The 26560-nt window shown below is 38.2% G+C and overlaps 1 protein-coding gene across 10 annotated transcripts in view; it reads right to left on the reverse strand.

Moving 5' to 3' along the window:
- PDLIM5 (PDZ and LIM domain 5) overlaps positions 1 to 26560 on the reverse strand; it is a 132561-nt gene that overhangs the window by 49774 nt on the left and 56227 nt on the right. For 2 of the 10 annotated variants that reach the window (XM_083834783.1, XM_083834782.1), the window contains exons 4-9: positions 10504 to 10546; positions 8164 to 8279; positions 4030 to 4047; positions 3560 to 3732; positions 1924 to 1960; positions 258 to 1268 (exon numbers count right to left, since the gene is read on the reverse strand). In XM_083834783.1, the coding sequence (XP_083690909.1) occupies positions 1175 to 1268; positions 1924 to 1960; positions 3560 to 3732; positions 4030 to 4047; positions 8164 to 8279; positions 10504 to 10546 (481 nt within the window). In that variant the 3' untranslated portion in view covers positions 258 to 1174. Of the gene's footprint in view, positions 1 to 257; positions 1269 to 1923; positions 1961 to 3559; positions 3733 to 4029; positions 4048 to 8163; positions 8580 to 10503; positions 10547 to 26560 lie in introns of those variants that run through there. The other 8 variants (XM_083834776.1, XM_083834784.1, XM_083834780.1 and 5 more) reach the window with 5 other exon arrangements.

A 26560-nucleotide genomic window follows, 5' to 3' on the forward strand; every position in this document is an offset into this window, starting at 1 on the left:
TCCCCCAAAAGGTCAAACATTTTATTAATTTCTGTGAATCTTGTGACAATTCTCAAAATACAAAAAAGACACTTTTTTTTAACATGATCAGAAACTGTTACTTTGATACTGTTGTACAGTTCAGACTGTTTCTAGTATGCAGAAGGGATGTAATTGTTCCTCTTACTACAACCTGTGAAGGTGTAATGAAATTATAGCTCCTTGCATGAGAAGACTACTCGAGGAGTCCGAGAGACTCAAAAGAAAAGAGACATCACTAAGTTAAAAGCAACTTTTATTAAAATACTCTTCAAGCTTCAGAAAGCATAAATTAATGAATGTGTAGCTACTATAATACATTATTTTACAGGAGAACGATAGAGCCAGGAAGCTTTTATAAACACAAGAAATCCTAAGAGATTCACTCTGAAATAAATAAATACTACTGTCTTATCTTGCTCCTGTTAGAGGCTATGTGTTGAAGCTCTTACAGGTACACGGCAACATTCTGTTTATTTCTTTCTAATTTTTCCATGATATAAACAAGTTACTACTTAAAGCAGCAGAATCTTTATACTAAGCTTGTACTGGGATTGGCAACTGGCATTTTTTTTTTTCATTTGATTAAAAACAGCTTTTCATCTTGCTCTACTTTGTAAAACATTTACAACCACTCTAAAATCGATCTATTGAAAACGTAGTGAAATCCAAGACAGTTATCCTGGTAAGTACCATAGTCCGAAGTAGATGCAGACAGCCCTCTTCATCCTCTTCCCCACCCCCGAATCAAAGAAATACCATTTCTTATTCTCTTGTTCACTGTTATCTGCTTTCTAACAACCTACAGTAACTCAAACTTAGCAATGCAAAAGACTCCTTTAAGGCAAAAAGAACAGCAACAGCCATCTCCTCTCCCTCTCTGAGAGATTCAACCACCCAAGTTGTTCTGCATTAAATACGTATTTTTTTTTGTCAACTAGTGATTAGCACAAAAACATTTTCATCTCATTTTTTATACATCAGTAGGAAAGTGTTAGAAAAGTATAGAAAAGGCTAGAATTTCTCTCGCAGTAAGGCTAGTGAAATATGTTTTTCTTTTTTTTTTTCCTTTTCTTTTTTTTTTTTCTTTTTTTGCAAAGCAGATGGAAAAGAAGAAAGGAAGTGTTTGCATTTTGCTATTGCAACTTGGGTAAAATCACTGGACATTAAGAACACGTGCTGAGACTTCATGGTGCCAGTCACGTAATTTTGTGTATTTGGGGCTAAAGACGTGGATGGGAACCTTTTCCCTGTGGAAAGAAGTGACAGAAGAAAAATAAGAAAGAAAGAAAGAAAGGTTTGTCTTAAGCAGTTTCACAAGTGAGCATGCAATCTCCATGCACTACTGATATCCACACATCTCCTTCCTCTCTTTCAAACTGTTGGATCCAGTGTTAGGCAAAGTCTAACACTGTCTAAAAGTCTAAAGGAAGACTCCCACCAACTACACAAGCTGTTAGATTTAGCCACTAGTTGGTCCCCATTTTGAACAATGCTTATCCCAAAGCAAGGAGACAGCTGACCCTCGTTCACAGTCTAGAATGATAATATTTTCCAGCTACATCTTGAAATCTGATCCACCCTCGCAAGTCAAAAATGCCTGGTTAGATTTAGGAAAAGAAAACATGTTGACAAGCTGACCTTGAACAGAAAAGCAAACCAGTCCAAGTTTATGGAAAAGCTCAAACTCCTGCACAAACATTAATACCAGACTGCACAAACAGATTTAAAAAGGCCGGTCTATGCAGAAAGAGATCTTGATTTTTACATGCTGAAGTAAACGGCAATAAAAGAAGCAACATTTAAAAAACACCCAGACCTCACACAAATGCAAAAGTAACACACTATCAGTTATGAATTAAGACATGCAAAGTATTAAAGTAATAATGTAAAACATCAACTCACTTAGTCTTCTTTGCAGCTTCATGTTCTGGTTCTTTCACTGCAAGAAAACAGAAAAACTTGACTTTCTACAGCACTAACAGCGCCACCAAACACCAAGATTCTCCCCTGTGCCAAAGCATTCACCCAAGTAGGAAATTACAACAAGGATCGTTAGGACTCCTCAATTCTAAATATGCCCTAAGGGAAATGAGATATGTCTATAAACTTCAAGAGCCCCTTTGCCAGCACAATTGCAATCGCTGGTCTCCGTCCTGTCCCTTGGCCCACTGTCCATGTTGGCATCGAGAAAGGCATGAGAAGGGGGAAAAGGAGTGGAAGTTTGGAGGCATTTCTTTTGGACAAACATCCAGAGAGTTTATATCAGGTGACAATCCAAGCGTCTGTTTGATGATGGGCTATGACCTGCCACAGTGCTGGGGGACTGCAGACAGGATAATGTAAAATTTCAGCCCTGCTGTAAGTTCGGCAAACATACTTGCCATCACGGTCTTGTAGTAATTGCCAACATGATTAATTTATCAATACTCGATTGGAACACAGATACATTATTTGACATTCAGGTCTCATATTCTGCCCTTAAAACAGATTAATGAAGAGAATCCAAAGATAGATAATGATGCATTACTAGACTAGTGCAACACAGGACCACAAAGCAATCTGTTAACTGTCCAAATTCAGAATATTTTTCACACATGTACATTAATCCTCACTGGGGAGATGTTATCATCGGTCTCTAGTGCAATTCTGCCAGAGAACTGATAGTTGATTTAATCAAATCTGCCCCCAGGGAGGGAGTCCATTTTCTTCACTGCCTTAATTTTAGTATTAGGAAAATAATAACTTATTTTAGTATTAGCTGTAAAAAGCAGAAGAATGAAATAATCACCTCAGCTGTCCCAGTCTGAACATGACAGACCTCCAATGTCCTGATGGCACTTCTGACAACTTTTACAGTGTTATAGATCACAGACAATAAATCACAACTGGGAGCATAATATGAAATTAAAGTTTCATCGTAAAACTATATGACTGGGAAAGACCACCTCTGCATTTTCAGTTCCAGTCCATAGGACATGTCGTTGTAACGTATCATAAACAGAGAATGGAAATAAACTGAGGAGCTATGGATTCGTGCTTCTGACTGGTTAAAATCACTGCAGACTTTACACCTTTGTATGACCATCAAAGATTTTCTACATGCCTGAAAAAGCCTTATTTTTTCTTTGCACTTTCTGAGGCATTAAATTTGAACAGAAGTGTTGTCATTGTGATGGTGCTGGAGGGGAAAGAAATAAATACATATCTGCCAATTTCTTTAGGAGTAGAAAGGGTATTTTTAAGGTTTATTTAGAATGTATTAAAATCCAAATCAAACAGGAATAATGTCCGGTAATGTATATGTCCTGAGGTATTTAGCAATTGCAGGAGTTTTATAAAAATATTTTCCTACTGTAGTCTTCTGAAACTGTTTTCCTCTAAAAGCTCACCAAAATTCTCCCTACTGGATTTATTATCCATGAGATGAAATGTAATAAACGTGACTGAATTGGTTTATTATTTCCCCTCCCCAATAGGTTTTAAAACACCTATCTCCCCAAGGCCATTACTTTTATTTCTTTAACATCAAACTACTCACTGTGATCAGTGCCGGTGATTTGGGCAAGGATGCGGAAGGAGCGTGACTGGGTGGTGCCTGTCCGGGGATGCCAGTCTTCAGTGTCTTCGATCAGTCGCTTCTTGCTGGCATCGCTGTGAGTAGGGGTGTGGTAAAACTCCGTATAGGTATCCACAATGTGCTTCCGCGGGGGGCTGCATCAAAGAGCGAAAAGAATAGTGAGCTAAAAACTTCACAAATCATCTAGTTTAGGGTAACTACAAAGACATTGTCAGAAATGTGGCTTTTCACAGTGATTAAAGGCAGCTTCTGAGTTTGGATACAGCAGTGAGCTCTACAAGCACATCTGAATGCAGGCTCAGTTCTCTGAACCAAATACAGTTTTATAATTACTCTAATCCAACTAAAATATTTTTCTTTGTTTCACTACTGGAACATTTGAAACAGTAAAAATCAGTATTATCAAGACATTTACATATTTAAACATTTACCGTTTGGGTGGGATTTTCCTTGGAGATGACAGAATAAGACAGCAAGAGAAAGTTTTCCCAGTGTAAACAGGAAAAAGAGGAAAAGAAAACAAGAAATAAAGTAAGAAGTTTGAAACAAAAGTACAGCTAATTATTCTACTGAATTAATTTCGTGGGAAAGGACACTGAAACCCAATAAGCAGTGATATTCTCATTCCGCTACGAAAACCTCAGCACAGAGCTCCCAGCCTTTAATTTGAATTTAACTTACGGTGAGTACCTTACAGGAATAAGAGGGGAATTTCTTTGTTTTGATAAAACCAGATCCTAATCGACTACACTGTTAAGTGCCTTGGACAAATTCTCCCCTTTGTTCACAGGAGGCAAAGCACTAGGTATGTGCAAGGTCACCCAGTGCATGCAAAGTTTTTTGCAATTGGTACGACCTGGGATGGAGCTGTGTATTTTGAAAATGTAGCTAGCGATGCTCTAGAGCGTAACATGAAGCTATTGATGCTCGATACCCTCTCTGAAAGTCAAACAAGTAGGGTGTTGATTTCATCTGGAATTTTTCTCCTCAATAACCTACATGCTATTATCAGTCCCTAGACTAGCAGACCTATGAAAACACAGGATTTTGAAGCTTTACTTTAAGTAAATGATCTAAAGAACAAGTAAAGGCACTGACCAGTTAAGGGAAAGAACCCAAGATTCCTAATAATTTATTCCTAAATTCTGTATTAGTTATCTCAAAGCATTCATTCTTCAGGCCCTCTGTACGTGCATTTATTTTTACAAAGTCTACAGGAGATAACTTGTACAAAACTAGCTCCTAGGAAAAGATAATTCTACAAAAACGAAAACCTTTAAAAATCAACTTGTGTTTTTGCCACTACTTCCTCACTGCTTTTTTAATGTCCAAAGTGTTTCCAGTAAAGAAAGGTGGAAAATATGAATGAGAATGTTGTACATTATTGTCAGCAAGAAAGAATTAGGCCCATTCAGTGGAACGCATTAATAAATACTTAAGCTTAAAAGAATACTCAACACTTGAATGATATGAAAGCTATCATTCAAAATTAAAGCAAAGATTGAATTTACTGACACACAATATTAGTGAAGTAAATGTACTTATCCAGGTTACTAAAAGAGGGAGGGGGATAGAAACAACAGTGGTATTTCCAGGACAGAGTAAAAGAAATCCAAAGAAAATGAAGTAAAGCAACAACACAGTTAATAGCAAGAATAAAATCTGAAAATTAAAGCAGTCATTAAAGATGTAGAGTTACATGGAAATGTAATTATTTACATGCAGATGACTGCATTCTAGCAACTACCACAGTGAAATAAGTAGTCTTTCACATCTGATGATGGTGGTATCAAACAAAATATCCTGCTGATTTCTCTCCCGTCACTTTTGCGGATCCCACTGCTTCCTTTTTAAAGGCTTGATGGTAATGAGTCACTAAGGCACGAGGTGGTGCCAGAGACAAAGGAATATTCAATGAGACAGGTTCACTGACTCACTTGACTCACTCTTGAGGCAAGAGCAGAAATGACAAGCCAATAAAATCTCATAAAATCACAAAATACAGATCACATAAATCACAATATACAGATGTTGCTATTATTTTTGTTGTACGAATTCAACATCTGGCCCGTAGTTCCATACTCCTCAAGACATTTGTCCTCTTATACTGTATTTCACCATTTACTAGTTGTATTGCCAACACCAATTAGCCATAGGTGCAGCAAGAATTTATCAATACACACAAACACCACATGAATGTTTTGTGGAATGATAATAAAAAAAAAAATGCTGCAAAGTTTAACACGGTGAAAAGCAAAATCACATCATCTCCAATGCAGACAAAACCATTTGCTACACTAAGAAGTTACTAAAAAAGCTGAAGCTGTTTTGCAAAATTTAAATATAAAACTCTGTAAGAGCTTTATATAACATAGTTTTGTTTGCAAAACAATAATACATGCTGGTTATTCCAACAAGAAAAACGACCATAATTCAACTCCAGTGCTGTTGATACTAACTTCGTCACTGTTGTTATCTGCAAGGGAAAAAAGGTTTTCATTCATTAATACATTTTTTGCTTCTTGAAATATTTATTATAGGATCTTCCAAATCCAAGCTCTGGCAAAGCCACATATACAGAGTCAAACTTTAAACCATCAAGAGAACCTATAATGGAAAAACTTAGTCCAGCTCAGCTAAAATTTTGAGTGAAGTCTATGGACAGCTTACCTGTTTTAAGCAGCAAGCACTTTCTCAAGTGAGAGTTGTCAAGAAGGTCTTGATAAAAATATAATTGTATACAGCCTAGTGAGACCAAATTGCTCTCCTTTTATGCCAGGAGTAAACAGGGGAAACAAAACTTCCTTCCCCATCCTGAAGTAAAGGCAAATAGTTTATATCCTGAATGAGATTAGGGGGAAGTTAGGAGGAAGGAAGGAAGAAACCAAAAATTCTGAGTATGACAGGGTACTGTGTCTGGAGAATTGTATTTGCTCAGCAGAGCTAACTATAAACAAGATGCAAATATACAAGTTGTCCTTTTTTGTGTGTTTGTTTTTGAAAAAAGGAATACAAAACAGAAGCAAACTGGATTTTTTTTTTGAGATTGATCAATTATTCTAAACTTCAACTTTCTTGATATTTAAAAAATATCTTCAATTCCACTTAAAATGGGGAGATGGTTTTATTTATCAAACTACAACATCTACAATGATGCTTAAACAAGTAAAACTAAGCAAGCTGGGTAGCTGCAGATCAACATAATCACTTTAAGGTTTTTTTGTTCACTTGCTTTTGTATTCTACTTTAGGATTGCAAGACTAGTATTTAAGTCATACTTTAGGTCTAGCTAAAACTCTGCTGTAAGAAAGATAGCAAAATAAAGTTTTGTTGATTTGTAGTTGATGCTTTGTTGTTCTTGCTGTTTGTTTGTTTGTTTGTTTTTCCCCAGCTCCAAGTGCTTTTAAGATTTCCCAAACCAGACCTGCATGGCTGGCAACAAGACAGGGATTTCCTAACCTATCAGTGATGATACTCCTCAGTCACTATCATTCATTCACTAAACATAAGGCAGGGCAGGTACCAATGTGCACCCAGTGACCCTATCTTGATCATTAAGTGCTTACTTTATGCCTCCAGCACTTCCTTCCAGGAGACTTAATTTTGTTGCTATTGCTCATTTTTTTCCTTACTAATTACTGCTTTTGAATGCTCCTTACGTGTTACTTGGTAAAGCAGCATTCCTAGAAGGAGAAAGAGTTTGGCAACGTATGATCAAGAAGCAAGTCCTTGGGATCTCCTGCTTTCATCCCATCTCTGCGCAGTGTGGACTCCTGCCATCATCTATTTAAGACTAGCCTTAAAGTCACCATGGCAATGGTGTAATATAAAATGCATATGGGCAGCTTTATATGAATGTGTGTATAGAAAATATTCGTACGGCAATATAAGGGGAATAGGTGTGTAAAGAAGTGTTTCTCCCCATGAGAAGACCACCTGAAACTGTGATTTATTTTTTTAGTTGATGTGGATGTGTACCTTTCTGTAGGTTTCTTCATATACTTAGGCTCAGAGGAGATCAGATGAGATGGGCACTGGGCCTACTCCTCCTGCCCCTTTCCATTGAAGGATAGGAAATACTAGCCACAGCCTTCAGGTTTTAAGTTTTTGAGACTGAAAATAAGCCAAGAAAACCCCAAAAGCAAGAAGATGGTCAATACTGATCAACATCAAAGGTCACTGATCCTTCTTGACAGGCCACTCTCCACCTCCGAGTGCCTGCTGCTTTCAGCCTCCATGTTGGGACCCAACAGACACAGTGAGACACAGGTGTCCAAATGAATACTGGGCTTGTTGCAAGGTCCGAAACACATCGTGATACAACCCATCTTGGTGTGGTCTGCTGTAATTTAGGTGTGATACCATAAACTGGTATAGCTTCAGTATTAAATCCTCACAGACTCAGCCCTTCAAAACACCCCTTTTCCAAGACATGCTATTCCTCAGAGATTTGCTTCTGGCAATTGGACGGCACACCCCAGATGTGTTTTACTCAGCCCTCGAACAAGCCCAGCTTTTTTCCTGTGAGGAAAAGACCCTCACAGCAAAAAAAAAATCCCACCTACCCATTTTGCTGTTTACTGTCACCCTGGTTCTCTCTGAATCCTCGTCGCGGCCCCTCCGCCACCTCCTGGGCACCGTCGCCGACATGGCCGCTCGGGGCGGCATTGTGCGTGGCGGGCTGCCGTGGGACATTAACGGCAGGTTTAGCAGTGCTCGGCGCGGGTGGCCACCCGTCAGCGTTAGGCTTGGCGTTAACATGCAGTCCTGGTGCAGCAAACGGGGCCGGGGCGGGGGGCACGGCCGCCGCCTGGGCTGGGGTGAAGGCAGAGGATGGTGATGGGATGGAGGTGACTTTTGTGGAGGTCACAGCTCCGAAGGGCCTCGGGGTCTTATTGTAAGCCACGCTGGCTGTGGCAGTGAATTTAGGTGCAGCAGCAGAGGCAATGGGCACAGGCTTAACTACTTCTTTAGGTTCTTCCTATGTGAGATAAAAAAAAAAATACACACACAAAAACACACCAACCACATGCACATTCCTCAGAACATATTTTCAGTGCTGTTGAGAGAGGCAACCTGCCTAGTGTGAAGTAAGAGGAATGAACATCACAGAAGCAAGCTTTACCAAGAGTGTTGTCAACAAACACATGGAAAAAAATGAGCCATGCATTTAGGAAAGGGAACGACCCAAGCATGCACAGTCAGTCAAAATTAAATCCCACGATGCTAACTCCTCACATCACATCCAGAACAGACAACTCACAAATCAAATTCAAGACAAACTGAAGAACCACACCATTGCAAAACCCACTGGATAATTCATGTGGAAAAAATTAGTGTTTTTTAAATTCCACATTCCACCTCTCAAACCCAATTCAAGATATGCACGTTCCCAATATGCAAACAGCATGTGCATGCATACGCACACACACTATACATCGATTTGTTGATAGGGGCCTCAAGGGAGGAACGAGGGGCCCTTCAGCTCATTTATTAGAGGCTAGTGCTTCGGGCCCAAGCTGGCTTTTCAACTCCACTCGACTACAAGGACAAAGGCTTCCCTGGCCAAACTACAGGCTGGCTCCTATCCCTGCTTCAGACACTGGGACAAGGTGCCACTTGAGTGGCTGAGTCACAACTTTGTAACTCAAGGTCGACATGGGTTATAGTTTCCAGATGGAAGAAGAGCAAGACTGATACCATCTGACATACTAAAGCCACATGTGAGAACAAAAGTGTGGCTATCCTGGGGTCAGAGATGTGAGGGAGCAGCCATTTGTTCCTTTTTCTCTCGATCTATAAATTTGTTCTCTTTAGAGCAACTGCAGATGGGGAAAAAAAAAACACAATCCTTTCACACTGTCCAACCTATTCCAGAATATTTTATCAGCTTTTCTTAAACATAATCTCCACAGAATATTTTTTACACACAGGAGGAAGCATCAGCTCTAAGTGGTTCACAGAGACAACTGCCGTCCAGTGAATGTTCAGTTTTGTAGTTTGTCAAGTTTGGTGAGATGCCTTAGAGGGGGAAGGAAGCCCCCTAACTCATTTTAGCATCTGAGAATGTTTATTTCTATTCCGTCTGTCCAATGAAGTCTCCATATACACTCATGAAATCAAAACTCTCAAAAAAACATTAATTCAGTGGGTTGTTTTGTTGTTTTTTTTTATTATTATTATTTTTTGCAAGAAGCTGTATTTTAACAAGGTAGTGCCAAACTGCGTGCCTTTCATATCAGGTCTGGCAGAACAGTAATACAATTATTTATGTCCACTTAAGAGGATTTTCCAGTATATGCTTGATGAGAGGGATGGCCAGCCATTTGTAACCATTTTCAGGTTTGTAAATAGACTACTTATCAAAAGGGTTTTTTTGAAACTGTTGCTTGAGGACATAACATTAAAAGAAGTCAAGAACAAATAAATCCCCAGGGCTCTAAGTGAAGTGAGCTGAATTGTTCTCTGAAACTCTGTATTTAGATAAGCTTCTTTCAAATACAAAGGGGGATTTCAGTGCCTATTAAAAAAAAAAAAAAAAAAGGAAGAAAAAGAAACAGTGCCTATGAAAAAAAAACTTACTACAGTTTTTCTCTTAAGGATATAGAAAAACTTCAGCTTTATCTTTCTAAAAAAAAGTCCCAAAAGTTGGAAGATAACATTTATTCACTTTTTTTTTTTTTCCTTTTTGATGATCATTTGCCAGGTCTCTTGATTCTTTTTGGAGTGAGTGAAAAAAAATATCACTCAGATCTAAAAGTTGCAGTAGTCTTAACGTAACACATGGAAATCAAGCACGTTATATTGAAAGGAAAGTTTGAATGCTAGTGCTTATCAACAACAGGGTTTGACAGATGGGTAACAGTGCCACATGCTACATTTCTCAGTTGTGATGATGAACTTACCTTTGGTACATGAATAAGATCAGGTTTTGGTACAGAAGCAACTCTGAAAAACACACAATTGTAAAAACAAATGCTTTAATATTTAAGTATTTCTCTTTTCCAACTCACTATAAATTATAGTATATAATTTATTATTATACATATAATTTTTATATAAAACATATAAATTATATATAAATTATATCATTTGTTTCCTCTAAGGGAAACAAGAAGTATTCTAGTTCAACCTACTCCATCATAGTTAATATAGGGCAAAAGCAAAAGCAAACTAGATGAATTTATCCAGATACAACATTAGGAACTCTAGCATTTGTCAACCAAGTACTAATTCATTTAGAAATTCATAATACCGTATCACCAGTCAGGAGACATAGTCAAAATTTGCTTATTGCTTTCCTCCCTTTCATAAGAAAATACATCACATAACTCAAAAGTTCTGGTCAGATAAATTGCATTTTAAAGTGCATAACCCTTATCCAGGCTTAAAACTGAAAGCTTCCTTTTAGAAGCTTTTAGAAGCTTTAGAACCTTTAGAACCTTTTAGAACAATAAAAATCCTTCTGAACAACTTAGCAAATTAAATAACACAGGAACTTTTGGTACATTCTCTGGTCTTCAAAGGTAAACTTAATATCACTTGAACTCCACAGTAGATAGCAAAAAAATTTCTTCCAAACAATGAGGACATTGAAACTACCACTGGGTGGTGGGAAGTAAAGGAAGTATCATAATGGAAAGGGTGAAGAAGATAAAGAATTAACAGATTCATTATACCTAAACTGAACTCGCAATATGTGATAGGTAAAAACATCTTACTTGATTTATCGTCTTTTCAGATTTGCACACATGTATGTGCAAAAACACACACCCTGAATTTTTTTTTTTTAAAAGCAATGGAACAACAAGAAATCCAACCCACTGACATTTTGTCCGACAGCACTGCTGCTGATACTTAGTCTTTTCTTGCTGTTCTGGTAGAAAAGTGCCTTCCTGCCACATTTCAAAACATTTCTGGCCATATTTGGTAGCTGCTCAGAAAAGCTGGCACCTTTAATGGTCCAAGCAACATTAATCATTTCCTGCCTGAAATCGTGCAAACTTGATTTCCTAAGAATCTTCTAAAAAGGGGTTTGCTGAACTGAAGCTGAGTTATCATATCTAAAAGAAAGTTTGCCAATGAGGCAAAAAAGTTTGTTTGGAGAACAGGCAACAGAAGCTACATTTTAATTAAACACATCTACCGTATAAACCAGCCTTAATACTCTAGCAGTGAAAACATGGACAGCTGGATTTGAAGTAGGCACGCTGTCCCATATAAGTGACGTCTTCTCAACTTTTAACAAATATCTTTTTTCTTTGTTAATAGCTGTTTAAAATGTTTACTTCATTTACTTCTTCCCTGAAAGCCATTTGGCTCACGAGGCCCATCTGATACCAACAACAGCCTTCCTGTTGTTCAGGTCCAGCAACTAGCTTATAAAAAAGGGAGATGAATATAAGCCCACATGCTACGTTATTAAAACAAACAAAAAAAAAAACAAACAAACAAACAAAAAAAATGGAAAAAAGCAGAGAATAACGAAATAAACATAAACCAATAACTACAGTTCACAAGAATATCATTTTCTGCCCTTTGCCTTCATCATTTGTGCATCGCCGATGACACGCATCATGTCCACATCAACAATAATTCTCAGATAGAGTGTTTCCCTGCTCTGAGGAAGAGGTCTGTTCTCTGGTTTCCCACAGAGTTTGCAGCCTATGAGAATACTGACCTCTGGCCCTCCAAAGCACCGGGGTGCATCGTTAATCATTCCTAATTGTGGAGTTGTCAATTTGCAGCGACAAAAGCAACAAGAAGAAAAAAAAATGCCAACACATATGGAAGCTCTTCTTTCTTTTTTAAAGACTAGAGTAGAAGGGAAAGTGTATCTTCTATATTTTAGGCATGCGTTTTATAATAAAGTAACTTGCAATGTTTTTTATATTTATTAAACTGATCTAACAGTTAGAAGTAGAAAGATATTCACTATTCAAATCAACTCCCAAATATCATGGCTGAGAAAAAAAAAAAAAGTTTGCCAATACTGGACGCTGAAGTTTCAGTCTACAAGAGAAATGCACTTAATTAGTTTTTAAAAATAATTAAATTTAAGTTTGCAATGTATGAGATGGCTCTGCGCTCACCTATACAGCACTTAACAAAAATTATTTCAAACACTATTTCCAGATGATCTGAAGAGATTCTTCAAAATTAGTCTTTAAAAGTGCCATTAAAAAAAGGGGGCGGAGGGGGGGAAGGGGGGACTTGATAACTACAGTGTTTCCAATGTTCTTTTAACATTGGAGCCAGACAGCATAACATTGCTTTATTTCCCCCAAACATACTTGAAACAAGGACATAAATTTGCGTGTCCCAGACATACTTCAAACAGTTTAGCTTGGCCTTGTTGACTTCAGACCATAATCAGACTAAAATCTGTGATTTATCCAGCACTGCATAAAGAAAATGCTCACCCAGCAAACTGAGCCACCAGGATCTGAATGTGAAAAATGCACGGTGGTTAAACAAGACAGTACAAGAGGAAAAGCACAGTGCAAGTTGAAGAGCAAAACATGTCCAAGTCCAACACATACATTTAAGAAAATACTTGCTATAGTGTTTACATCCCGACTATTGCCCTTGGAATTGGGAAGGATATTACAAAATCTGTAGAGCAAGAAGTAATTTAACTACAGAATTTTACACTTTTTTTTTTTTTAAGCTGTTAGCATGTAGTTTCCCACCTAGCAATTAGATGTGAGGATTTTGTGCTACTTTGGTTAAGCAGGGTGATGCAGAGTGATACGTGATGACAGAGGCTTTCAGAAGGAGATGACGTTCTTGCCCTGTTACTACTCATTAGAAAAGTAGGACAACTTGAAGCAGGGTATTTTCTGAATGATTTAAAGCTGGCAGTTCAGTATATAAGTTTGTGTAATATTTTTGGTAACATACAAACAAAACAAAGACATAAAAGCTCAGTATAAATGCTTATTATAAACAGTGCACACAAAAGACCTTGGCTAATGGTTGCTGGAGCGAGTTCCAGGCTTCAATCTCCTTACACATTATTACAGACAGTGAAAATACAGGCAACAGCGGTCAGTTACTGACAGCCAGGATACTGAAAATGAAAGTGCACAGTGTTTGTGCACACTTTGCCATCACAGATGTTTGTTCTTTCAAAAAAAAAAAAAAAGAAAAGGATATATTTAGTCTGTGTAAACAGCTTATTTCGAACAGACAAACATGATCAAATTTGTTCTCCAAACATCCCACAAGCTGTTCCTCTCTGATGAATACTTTTGTGACATTTAATGCAATTCAAAACATTCCAACTTCCAGCACAGCCGTATTAGGGAAATGAATTAGTCTGCTGCTGCTATAAGCAGCGTGCCCCGCAAAAACTGTTCATTCTTTAAATTCTCCTTTTATTCATTCCCCCTTCTAAGTATTTCACCCACCAAAAAGACACAAACAACATAACTGAATCCTTCCATAATCACTAATATCTGGAAACCCCCAGCTCAAGCTATGAGTCCAATTTGGTACGTCATCTCTACAAATCGATCACCAACAAAAACACTGTAATCTCACTGATTAGCGTTAATTAATAGCGAGAATTAAATTCAAGGCAGAGCAGGATTCTTCAGAGGCCCAAGCCCCTGGCTGATAAATCCATAAAAGCTTTATCAAACCTAAAACCCAGAAGAAGAGTTTCAGATTTGTCTCTCCTGAACTCCATTAAGGTTCCACCATCACCAGTCTCCTTAGTAAAGGCACTACATGGTAAACCACCAGGAGGTATCTGCACTCGTCAACCCCTTTATAAACAAGGGGAACACAGAATACCTGCAATAAAATAGGTATTGTGTTTGTTGTTTGTTTTGTTTTTTGTATCTCTGTAACTTAAAGAATTGCTCAAACTCTAGTCTGAGATACAAGAGAAGCTGCAAAACCTTCATTCATAAAATGAAGTCAAGGCTGGAAGACTTTCTACAAAATTGTATTTGTTGGTCTGAACTAAAAATTTCTAATAGGAGGAAAGAAGAAAGGAAGGATTATTTTTTTCCCGTCTCATTTTGACAACTAACTCCTTCTTCAGGGTATAGTTTCTGGCAGCAGACATTACATCCCTGAAAAGCCAATGGTCAGATCTTCTTGCTGAAAACCTCATCTTTTAACAGTTTTACCACTGTAGCCTGCAGTTATGTTTTTTTGGTCGTTGTTGTTTTTGGTTTTGAATCATTTTATTTCTAGACAGCAACCAGCTGACAGGGCAGAAAGCTAAATGCATTTGCTTTTCATAAGATAGCCAACCCTCAGGAAAACAAGAAAATGACAAGCAGAAAATGTTTAACATTATATATAACAAGCTATGACTTTTAATAGAAGCTATCTGAACAAAAACAAATGCAGATGTAATTTAAAGCACAGAAAAAAGAACAATCCAAATATTTTTTTTCCCTAGTCCAAAGCCCTTTCCCCATTGCAGACATAATTCAGTTCTTACTAATTCTGTATCACAAGAATGGAAGAGAAGAAACATTCTTAAGCTTGCTTCTTGTTGCAGCTTATATATTATTGAAAACGTCGGCCTTATGTTAAAAACATGAGTCATCTGCCAGGTAGTATACCTTGCAACTACACTCCCCACAGCTTTGTAGAAATGCACCTGCTGCCCTGGGTGACATGAATCGGCTACATCGGTGCTTCAGAGATCTTGCTATGACAAGCACCTGCAGCCCAGAAACTGCAACCCCAGGTACATCCCCACACAGAGAAAAGAAGAGGTAGCCAAATTATCGTTAAAGCACTGAAAGTTGAGAACTGGGAAGCGTTGCAGTCATTGCAAAAAGGAGATGATTTTGTTTTCCCTCCTTACAAAAAAAAAAAAAGTGCAATGTTTTTCAAATCTGTACTTTGGTCATGGTGCTTGGTAGCATACCAACAGGCTGCTTTGATGACTGTCAATCACATTCTTTGATGGCTGTCAATCACATTTTCTCTCCTAAGCCATTATCTGTTCTATTTTAGTACATTAGTCTTCATTTTGTTGTACATGTCAAATAATGACAAATGTGGAAGGAGGAAGGCTGAATGATCATTTGCTTTTTTAAAAGATAGTGGTATTTCAGATGCCAGGTACATCAAGGAGTCTTAGTGCTAACATCTTATTCTGCAAGCTAATTCGTATATTAAAAATGCATATTTCTCCTCTTGCCCTACAAAAACAGACTGCAAAGCTCTGTCAATTCAAATATTAAAATATAAACGCCAGTGTGAGACACAATTGTCTCAGCTTTAAGAAACAAAATGTTGAAGAGAGTTTATGTTGATGCTCAGTTTAAATCTGAAATGGCAGAAAAGGAGCTCTTTAGTTAGGTGGGCAATTTTTAAACAACTTGGATCTTTAAACCCAATTTTGAATGAGTTGTCATTTAGACTTTCAGGTTTCACACTTTTTGTTGAGATGTATTTAATGGAGTATGTTGAGAATACTGGTATTTATTTCTTCATAGAATAGAATGTCAAGATAATATTTGTCATCTCTGAAACAGTACTTTGTTACGTTTAGCCTAGGAATATTAGTTTATGAATCATCCAACACATATTTCATTTTCATCAAGTTTAAGGCTGAAAATTAATATATTGTAAGCATCAGCATTTTACATTTGGTATATGCTATATATGTTCACACCCCCAGACCATGCACTCCTCAGCACTTCGGATTAAGATGAAGCATAAAGCCAGGTAAAAGAAAGAAAAATTATGTCCTTGCTTTGCTGCTCATTTGATAGTCAGCCAGATCAAACGTAGGTCCCTATTGAATTTAAATAAGGTTAGGGATTTCATTATTATGTGCTAAAATAAGCAGTTCTGACATTTTAGGAGAGGAAGAAACTGCCCTCTGCTTTGGTATTCCTGCCCACAAAGGATTAGTTGTTTTCAAGACCTCCCAAAGGCAACCACCGCTCATAGTCTCATTCCTGTGGTCTGTGGCAACCCTACTGAACGCATTTGTAAAGAGAGTTTAAGTGCAGTCAGATAATATTTTATTCTATTAAGGCAAAGCCAAAAACAAACTAAAAATTAAGGGAAAAAAAATACTGTGGAATATATCTCACCTTCTGACTGACAAAGGTTTTCAAAACCATGCTTTTCACTCTTGCAATGGCAGGAGATTTAGAAACCTGCAGGTATCATGCATACAACCAGGAGAGGTATGTCTGTCTGTACCTGCCCATGACTCCCCGGCTAGAGTCAAGACAGGAAAACCATCCCCTGTATCAAGCATGGTATTTGTGTTACAATCTTTCCAGCAGCTGTACACAACTCAGGGTGTCCAAGTCCTGTCATCTAGTTCAGGAGGCAGGGATCCTACCTTGTCACTGCTTTGCTAGTCACAAGTGATGGGAAAAATGACATCTCATCTATAAGATTTGCCCATGCATTTCCTTCAGTGATGGTGATCACTTCTATCAGTTCTAACTTGTTATAACTAATTTTTGTTATTTCTTTGTTTAGCATTCCTAAAGCTGTTTTGCCAAGTAACAGTATCTATATAATAGTTAAGAGCAAATATCAAGACAGAACAAAAAGCCTTCAGCAACTATACCCGGCTTTCAATAGTGGAATTTATACATTTAATTTTCTTAGAATTAGTGTCTAATCAATGCTTCCTAACACAGCAAGCTACCTTTTAAAAATAACCAGCTTAATGAAAAGCACAGGTCTAAACGACTCACAGACCTAGTCATTCCTCTAAAACCTTCAAAAAAAAAAAAACTCAACTTCATGCTGACTTCAGTCTGGCATCAAATCTAGGTTATAATTTAGGATATTCTACATAACAAACTAAATTATTTTTTCCAGTGCCTACCACACTACAGTGACTAATGTTTAAATTACCTCCTTTGTCCAAAACACAGCCTAAATGAGTTTGAAAGTGCAGTCACATGTATTTTAACTGGAAATTCATGACAAAAAAAAAAAAGTTTCTCAATCCCAACGTATCCTTATTAGGGATTTTTTTTTCTTAGTAATTGCATGATTGGGAAGGAGCATTTATATCAAATTTTCTCTCTCAGATGAAGAAACTGGAGTGTTACAGAGTCATTAGACTTATGTTTCACATCTTATGGGAGTTCAACACATTTCTCGTCTACCAAGCAGCTCAGCCATTCACAAGTTGAGTACACTGAGACTACACTGATAAGTGTATCACTTCTCCTGCCCCTCTGCACCCCACAGCTGGGGTGACAGGAGATGGTGACTGTAGAGACAGCAAAGCTGAAGCACTGTAAATCACATTGCAGAATTGTTGCAGGATCAGTTTAATGAATATGCACTTCCAAGAACTTCACTTGTCCGCATTGCATCCACCTTTTGTCCTTGCTTTTGTTGGCCTTTATCACTTCCATGTATTGTTCATACGTTTATATATTTAAAGTCACTGGTTTAACAGTATGTTTTGTAGATCTAATATGTTGAGAAAAGTTATTTATGTCTTGACATGATTAATACAGCTTTAGATGTTTAAAAACTTCTATTTGAAAAAAGCTGTATAAGAAAACCTCCAACTATTGTATCTGGAAGGCCTCAGCTTAGAGTTGGCCAACAGGTCTGACCACACCTCCAAAGGTAAATGAAGTCAAAGAGCAACTGCCAGAGTAAGATCTGCAGCTGGAAATCATTTTGTCTACTGCAAGAGCTCAGCAAGAATGATTGAAAAGCAGTAGTCATCTCAAATAGCTAATTCCTGTAGTTAACAAACCGAGGGACCAACTATAATGGAAACACTCATGCTAAGTAAAGGTGTATAAAGCACACTGCTGTAATTCTTTTGTCATTTGCAGCAACCGTGAAAGAGAAAAAATGAACAATCCCATCTGACTCAGGCTGATGCAGCTAAGTAAAGAGGTCTCCCTTCCCACAGCCTAGCTCTAGGAAAGTAGCTTTTACCCTTCTCTGCTCCAAATACTTCAGGGATACCATTCTCAGCATGTGCACAACATATGCAGCAATTAACTGTTTTTGCGAGCAACTGATCACTAAAGCTAAGCTGATGCAAAACTCTTGACAGTAACAAAACCCGTTGACATTTTTCACAATGCTTGCAGTGCTTGCTTCACAATGCTGCAACCGCTACTTCTGCTCTAAAACAAGACAAAAATAAGCAAGCAACTACTCACAAGCACAGTAAGTATTTTTATTACCTCATGGGGTTTTGTGGTTCAGTGCCACAGACACGACTTTCTACTGACAATACGCTGGAACTTTTCAAAGGCAGCAATTTTTTTCAAAAACAAAACAAAACAAACAAAACCCCCAAACAACTTTCTACAGAATTTGGCTGCACTAGAGAAAATATTTGCATTTTAAAAGAGGTTTTTTGTTTTTTTTTCCTTGCAAGTGAATAACAGACTGAAAACAAGTGAACTAAAAGCAGATATGGAGAAAGAAACCTTCCTTGTTTCTTTATGTCATGCAATTATCATCACTGCAATCACTAGCCTCTCCATGGGGCATAGACTGTTAATTATTTTTCTTTCCTCGTGAAGATAAGCACCTTACCACCTTTCTTCCCTGTTAATAGGTTATAACTTGACTGCAGCTACCACTTACCTTTCTGTTAGATGGTAGAAGTGATGCATATCTAGTAAAACTTTGAGCAGTTGCTCACAACTTGCATTTAGCTCTATTTCAGACCACTAGAAAAACACGTATGCCTGAAAACCTGCCAGTTTTTCCCAGCATTACCACAAATCCTATCTTTCTTACTCTGTTACGCTTTCATGAGACTACTATCTTTCACGAACACATTTATTTCCAAACACTCAGTCTTTAATACATTCTCATTATCCTGTCTACCAGAGTGAGGTAGAAAGAGCCCTGCTGATGAGTCAGGACACTACAATTTTGATACTCAACAGCTGAGAGATGATCTTGCATGGCACAGGACTGGTTTTATTTAAATGGTGTCTCATTTTTTCCTGTGGGCAGATGCTTAGGAACAGTTTACCTAACAACACTGGTCACTTGACATATTTACTTTTTTTTTTCTTTTTTTTCCCCTCTCTTATCTTTACATAGCACATTCACATATTTCCAAATGTTACTATCTGGAATTGAGAAATCAAACATTTACCTGCTATATGTAAATTATTAGCGTTATTTAGCTATCTCTTTTAGCTAACTTCAACTATTTTCAGCATATGATGGGCACAGACCATTTTTAAACCCTGTAAGCTTCTTTTAATCCATTTAGAGACAACTGTCCCCTGACAGATCATCACATACATACCCTTTTATAATTAAAGAATGCCTACAAGTTAGCATCATAAACCTTGCATGTTGAAGAGATGTGCTTTTCAGAGGAAACTTAACAGGTGCTGGGCATATACTGCAATTGAAAAACAAAGGTGTAAATAGAAACAAGTAACATTATTTGTGGCACCCAAACAATGAGATGAGTGTTTACCAAGGGAAAAATGATACAGATTACAGAGCAGACCAAGGTAGGTTAGATCTGGGTGTCTTTGGGTCAGGTGAGCTGCCTGTAAAATACCAGACTTTGAGCAGCAAGGAACCCATCATAGAGGGAACACAATGAAAATGATCATTCTCCCACTCTTGATATTGAAATAACAGGAACAAAATGAAGTTGATTTTCAAAAGAAGAATTAAAATAAAGGCCATTAATTATATCACACAAGCCAGAAAATATATCAAGCGCAAAATCCCGAATTTTCTGAGAAAAAGGGAACAAAATTTCACTCTCAAATATATTCAGATACTCTTCAAATTCACAGGTGAGAAGAGTTGCATTCTAAGAAATGTTTCCACTCTCCAAAATGTAAGCTTTTCCATTTCTCTAGCTTTGGCCAGGAGCACAGGAAGCACCACTGTTCACGCATGACTGCCAAATGATTGCCAAATCCCAAGGCTACTTCAGGTTCTGGGAAGGAAACCAACAGTGCTTTGAAACATTTTGATCAGAAAACTTTTGGACCCGGGTCAAACAGCCATTATTCAAGCTTGCTGTCTTTCTGGCAGTCTCATTAAGCTATTGAATTCAATGGTCATTTGACTAATGCCAGTACTGGAGAACCAAAAGTAGCAGCAAGAAGGTTTTGCCTAACGTTTGCAGAAAATCATTTCCTTGACTTTCTGATGTCTTCCTATTAACACTTCTCTTCATGGAATTAATACAGGGGAGGGAAAACATCGCTCAGTGTCCCAAAGCACTACAAGCAGTACAGTCATGCTAGCCTCAAGATGTTTTTAATCATGCTGTTTGGAAATTGGTCACGCAAGCAAAATGAGACCTCTACCACTGCTTTCCTTAGGAAGTTAGTCAATGCACGCAGAGCACATAAGACTTCTAAAATGAAACTTCTCAGGCAGAAGTACAGGCTTCCCCTGATATTTCCTGGTTTTGGACCTTGACATCTTTGTTCTTGGCCTTCTTTTTGTGACATGACTTTTTGCAGTCGAACCAGAGGACACAAAAGGCTTTCTCCAATGAAAACTCCAGTGGAAAATGCAGCAGAGACAGTATGACTGGCTTCCACCGCGGTGAAAGAATTTCTTCAGTTTCACGTTCTGGTCCTCAGAAACTCACTGGCACGAAACATGCCTCAGAAATGGGCCAAAGAGCAACATTACCTGTTCCCACCAAAAATTTTTATAGCTCCACAATGGCATGCTAGAAGAGGCTTGAGCATGCCAGCACTTTTGTTTCTGTTGTTAGTGGTTTGTTATGGCTTAATGATTAAGTCACTTAGTTTTTCTTATCTGTACCCATCCTACATTTAATGTGTTTAAACTAAAAGTAACAAGTACCAAGCAAATACCTCTGACTACATAAACAAATGTGAAACTAAACAGTTAGTGTAATACTATAGGAAAGCAAGCACAAAAGAAATGTGATCAATTTTTACGCAGGCAGTAACACGTGTAAGAGCTGGCTCCTCAACCTCAGGTTCAGTCACTGGGACGGGAGGTCTTTGAGCATGTTATAGCCTCATTCTATGTAAAAACCAGTCCAGTAGCTGGATTAAGTTGCTGGTATGTACAACTTAAAGGGTCTTGCTTTTTCAGTGAATTGAAAATGGTAACTCTTCTGCACTGCCCACAGAGGCCAGGCTTGCTCCAACCCTATAACCATCACCAGCATAAAAACAGAGGAACAATTCTTCCAAAAAAAAAAAAAAAAGAACAAACCAATTCTTCCATATCTACATACATCATTACCTCTTTTAATATAAGCCTTGCAGAGCCTAGATTACCGATTCCGTAGAAAAGGGCACACGTGGACACAGACAGCTTCTCTGGCCACATCTGAGTGCCTTGCCCTTCAGTATTCTCACCTACTCCCATGTAAACTGACTCAACATTTGCCCAGGCACTTTTGGCCCATTAGAGGAAGGAGCAACCAGGCACAGTCTACAAACAACATTAATCCAGCTGAAATTATGCACTGTGCATTTTGCAGATACAGTTAAAGCCTGGGAGTTTCCAGACACCAAAGCAAAGATACTGTTCATTCGCTGTACAAGAAGGGGTTTGGATTGTTTTCTCAATCTCTGCTAGTTTGCGTATACCCAACACTCCCTTGATAACATATAATCAAAGGCTGATTTCCTCAAACAATTGCATCCCTAATGATTCTCTCTATTCTTAAGAAAAGCATATTGATACACCCATGACTGATCTTTGGACCAGACAAGTACATGTACTCTTGGGCGTGGAGGAGTTTTAACAGCTGCATTGTTCTGATGCAGCTGTTCACAATTACTGGCATGTGCTGCGAGGCCAGTCTGATTACAGCTTGTTTCATCTATATATAAATGCATTATTTTGCTCCTCAAAAGTTTGGCATTCAGATGGTAACTGCAAGGCTTCAAAACTGAAGCCTATCTGTGATGTCCCAGCTGGCTATTTTAAAGTGTGCCAACAGAATTAAAATGTCACTAAAGATCATGCCACTCTCTGAGGTATCTGTGTTATTTTAAGACTTGGAGATAAACTGTGGCCAACACCACATTGTTTCCCTAAGTCTTTCACTCAATAGCTATGGACATAGCTTAAAATAAATGAGCGAGGTCAACGACACCACAATTTGCATGCTAATTAATGAGCCTCTGAGATTCCAGAAATGTATTGGATGGGTTGCACAGGTCAAAGCAAGAATGGAAAGAAAAGTTTAACCTGAGATTATGAATGGCAAATTGCCCTGGAGACCACTTAAACAGAAAATCCTATACCCATTTTCAACATCATTAGAAAGAAAATCTGCTGAGAGTGGGGCTAAGGAAATGTTTAAATTCTTTACCTAAAGTATGGGAGCTCAGGAAGTATTGGACCACCGACTGCAGAAAATCTTCCTTACAAGTAGTTGCATGCTAATTTGATAACAAATGGATCAAATGTAGTATATGAATTCTCTTTTACTAAAAGATGGACTTCTGGTGAGCCATGGCGTGGGAGTGCTACTCCTTAGTCCAATGCTGAAAGCATTTTTCAGGGGAAAAAAGTCCCAGACCTCAGCTGCTCCCTACAATGCTTTCTAGGCATGCATTTGACTTGGAGCTAGGACATGAATAACGTGAAACATTGGTCTCTGTACAGTAAATTACACTTCTTGGGTGATCTCTTTCGACAAATATGAAAAGTTCAACTGTCCAAATATATTTTCTTAATGTATTTATGTTAAGCAGATCAGGAACCAGTATTGTTTTTCTTGGTCAACTGCTATCTCCAAGAGGAAACGTCCACAAACATGGAGAAAATACTTTAACGATCTGTGCAAGGCTTAAGATTTCTGCAATCTCATGCAAAAATGGGAAAGCAACTCTTCATAGACTTGTGTAGTTAAACAAAGCTTGGGATGGATAGCAAGGTACGGAAGCCAGAAAAGAAATGCTTTCTTCTGGTCACCAAAAAGGGTCCAAACATGATATCCCATGGTCTTCCTCACTCCAGCTGTGTCCAGTTGTGGGCAGCCACATGCACAACACCTGACTTTTGTGACAGCTCTCACCAGGGTTGGTCCTTGCCTACCCATGACCTTTCTACAAGGCTTGGCCAGCCCCAGAGATGCAGAGTTTGAAATGTCTGCAACCACTTCAGCTCCCCGATCCCATACTGAAACACTTCCCCATCCACCATCACAGAAATACAAACTCCTTTTGGGCCCTGGAAACATTTCTGCTCCCCCCCTCCCGCTTTTTTTTCTTGTTTTGCATCCCTCTCTGACCATTAGCAAGCCACAGTAACCTATATCAGGGGATAGTATTGGACCACAAATGGCATATACTGTATCTTCATTTCCACATTTTTCCCTAAATGGGTAGCAGCAAAGTCTGACAGATCCTTCTTAGGAAAAGCAACTAAAAATAACAAAACAAAACAAAACAACAAAAACCACCACAGAACAACAATCACTGTAGACAGGCAGGCAGATGTATGAAAAAGGAAAAAAAAAAGCCGAAAAAGTCAAAAGGTAACAACAATTTGGTGACTCATGATGAGAGAAGTCTGTCTTGGTATTTAAAACACACAAAAGCAAACAGCAGGAACTTGGTGCATCACAAGAAGGATTAGATGAATTCTTTGCATTTTTTAAGAATTAAATCATTCGGGTGAATTATACAATGAATAGGGTAGGGAAGAGTAAATATCTAATGTCTGCAGTTACTGCAGCTCACCCCCATACTTCCTTTTGACCTCACCCACAGTGTGCAGCTATTCATGGTATCTCATCCTAACAAGGAGACATTCTCTCGTGCTAATATATTGTGGGAAAAAGAAAAAAGAAAAAAAGAAAAAAAAAAAGAAAGAGAGAAGAGAGAAGAGAGAAGAGAGAAGAGAGAAGAGAGAAGAGAGAAGAGAGAAGAGAGAAGAGAGAAGAGAGAAGAGAGAAGAGAGAAGAGAGAAGAGAGAAGAGAGAAGAGAGAAGAGAGAAGAGAGAAGAGAGAAGAGAGAGAGGAGAGAGAGGAGAGAGAGGAGAGAGAGGAGAGAGAGGAGAGAGAGGAGAGAGAGGAGAGAGAGGAGAGAGAGGAGAGAGAGGAGAGAGAGGAGAGAGAGGAGAGAGAGGAGAGAGAGGAGAGAGAGGAGAGAGAGGAGAGAGAGGAGAGAGAGGAGAGAGAGGAGAGAGAGGAGAGAGAGGAGAGAGAGGAGAGAGAGGAGAGAGAGGAGAGAGAGGAGAGAGGAGGAGAGAGGAGAGAGAGGAGAGAGAGGAGAGAGGAGAGAGAGGAGAGAGAGGAGAGAGAGGAGAGAGAGGAGAGAGAGGAGAGGAGAGAGAGAGAGAGAGAGAGAGAGAAGAGAGGAGAGAGAGAGAGAGAGAGAGAGGAGAGAGAGAGAGAGAGAGAGAGAAGAGAGAGAAGAGAGAGAAGAGAGAGAAGAGAGAAAAGAGAGAAAAGAGAGAAAAGAGAGAAAAGAGAGAAAAGAGAGAAAAGAGAGAAAAGAGAGAAAAGAGAGAAAAGAGAGAAAAGAGAGAAAAGAAAAAAGAAGAAAAAACACACCTCAGCCAAGAAAAATATCCATGATCAAAATTAAAGGCATGGCTTTAAAATAAAAATAGTCCATGAAATTACATCTTCTGCCAAAGACCCACAGAAAACTACTACCTTCTCCACCTTTTTTTTAAAAAAATAAGAGAAAGAAGAGGGAAACAAAAGGAACAGCTTCACAGTGTCCTCTATTCAGATCTTGAGCAAAGTTTGGTCGTGTCTACTAAATACTGCCTTATGGCAGAAGCAGTTCAGGTCCAGCCCTGCAAGGTATTAGCTTTCTCCAGGAAGGATGCTATGTGCCTCAGGCTCCATTATCTTTAACATCAGATGAAATCCTTCTCATTAAACAAATGACTTTCTCCTATCTCAGGAGAAATTCTGAATAACTCTATTTTATTTCAAAGTGTTTTTGTTATTTCTAGTATGAAAATAAAGAAACACCGCTAAAGTAGGTATACATCCTCCATGCCAAGATAAATCTACCAGATTAGTAACACCTTACAAGTACATTAAATGTATTTCTCCAATTTTTTTTACTAATCAACAATAATATTGATTTGATATAATATTAATTTTAGCATTGACATTCTACTTTCCCTCACCTCTGTGTGACTGCATAAGACAATCTTCAGAGTGTTTTTTTGTCTGTTTTGTTGTCATTTGTTTTTTGTTTGTTTGTTTTGGTCTTTGTTGTAGTATTGTTGTTTTTAAGCTATCTGCAACAACTACACTGTCTGTCATTAAAATATTTAGCAAATGTAAGCAAGGAGCATTTGTTTAAAAACACAGCAAAGTGACCTACAGATTTTTATTCCTTAGTTTAAAATATTAAGTCTGAAATTTACCTGGATCCTAAAAAAATCCCCAACCAACCAAAAAACCTCTGTCAGCTTTTCAGAAAGGTGGCTAGGAAATGCACCTACAATTTTCGTTTATGTGAGACATCTAAATCTCTTCTCTCCAACATTTCCTGCCAAAAACACTTCCTAATATGGTAACCGAGAATTGATAAAGATATTTTTTCTGATTTCTTTTAAACCACTGCATTGTTTACCCGAGTTGTGCTGAAACTTGATATTGTCCCATCCGCTTTTGTTCCCCATTTTTTGAGGGGGAACTTCAATCTGCCCTTACCCAACTTGCTCAAAATCACACTAGAAGCTCACTGCTCCAAAATAGCTCCCTGCAGCCTCTTCAAAAAATGTAATTGGTACAAAAATCCTACAAAAATACTCTTTATAATTATGTTATTCATGTTGCTTCTTTTTAGGCAGCTCCAGGAGATGGTTTAAAAAATTAAAAAAAAAAAATGAAAAAACATTTGTCCCAGCATTCACTTCATCATCACCTGAATGTGGCGGTGTTTTATGAGTTAACAAGACTTGGTGGATAATGACTGACTTGAGCTCCTACCTTCCTTCCAAAACTTGGAAAGGAGATAACTGGCAATACTTCTGGCCAAGGGACTCCAAGATCACTATCAATAGCAGGC

This window comes from Anser anser (genome assembly GCF_964211835.1).
Source record: "Anser anser genome assembly, chromosome: 4".
NCBI classification, from domain to species: domain Eukaryota; kingdom Metazoa; phylum Chordata; class Aves; order Anseriformes; family Anatidae; genus Anser; species Anser anser.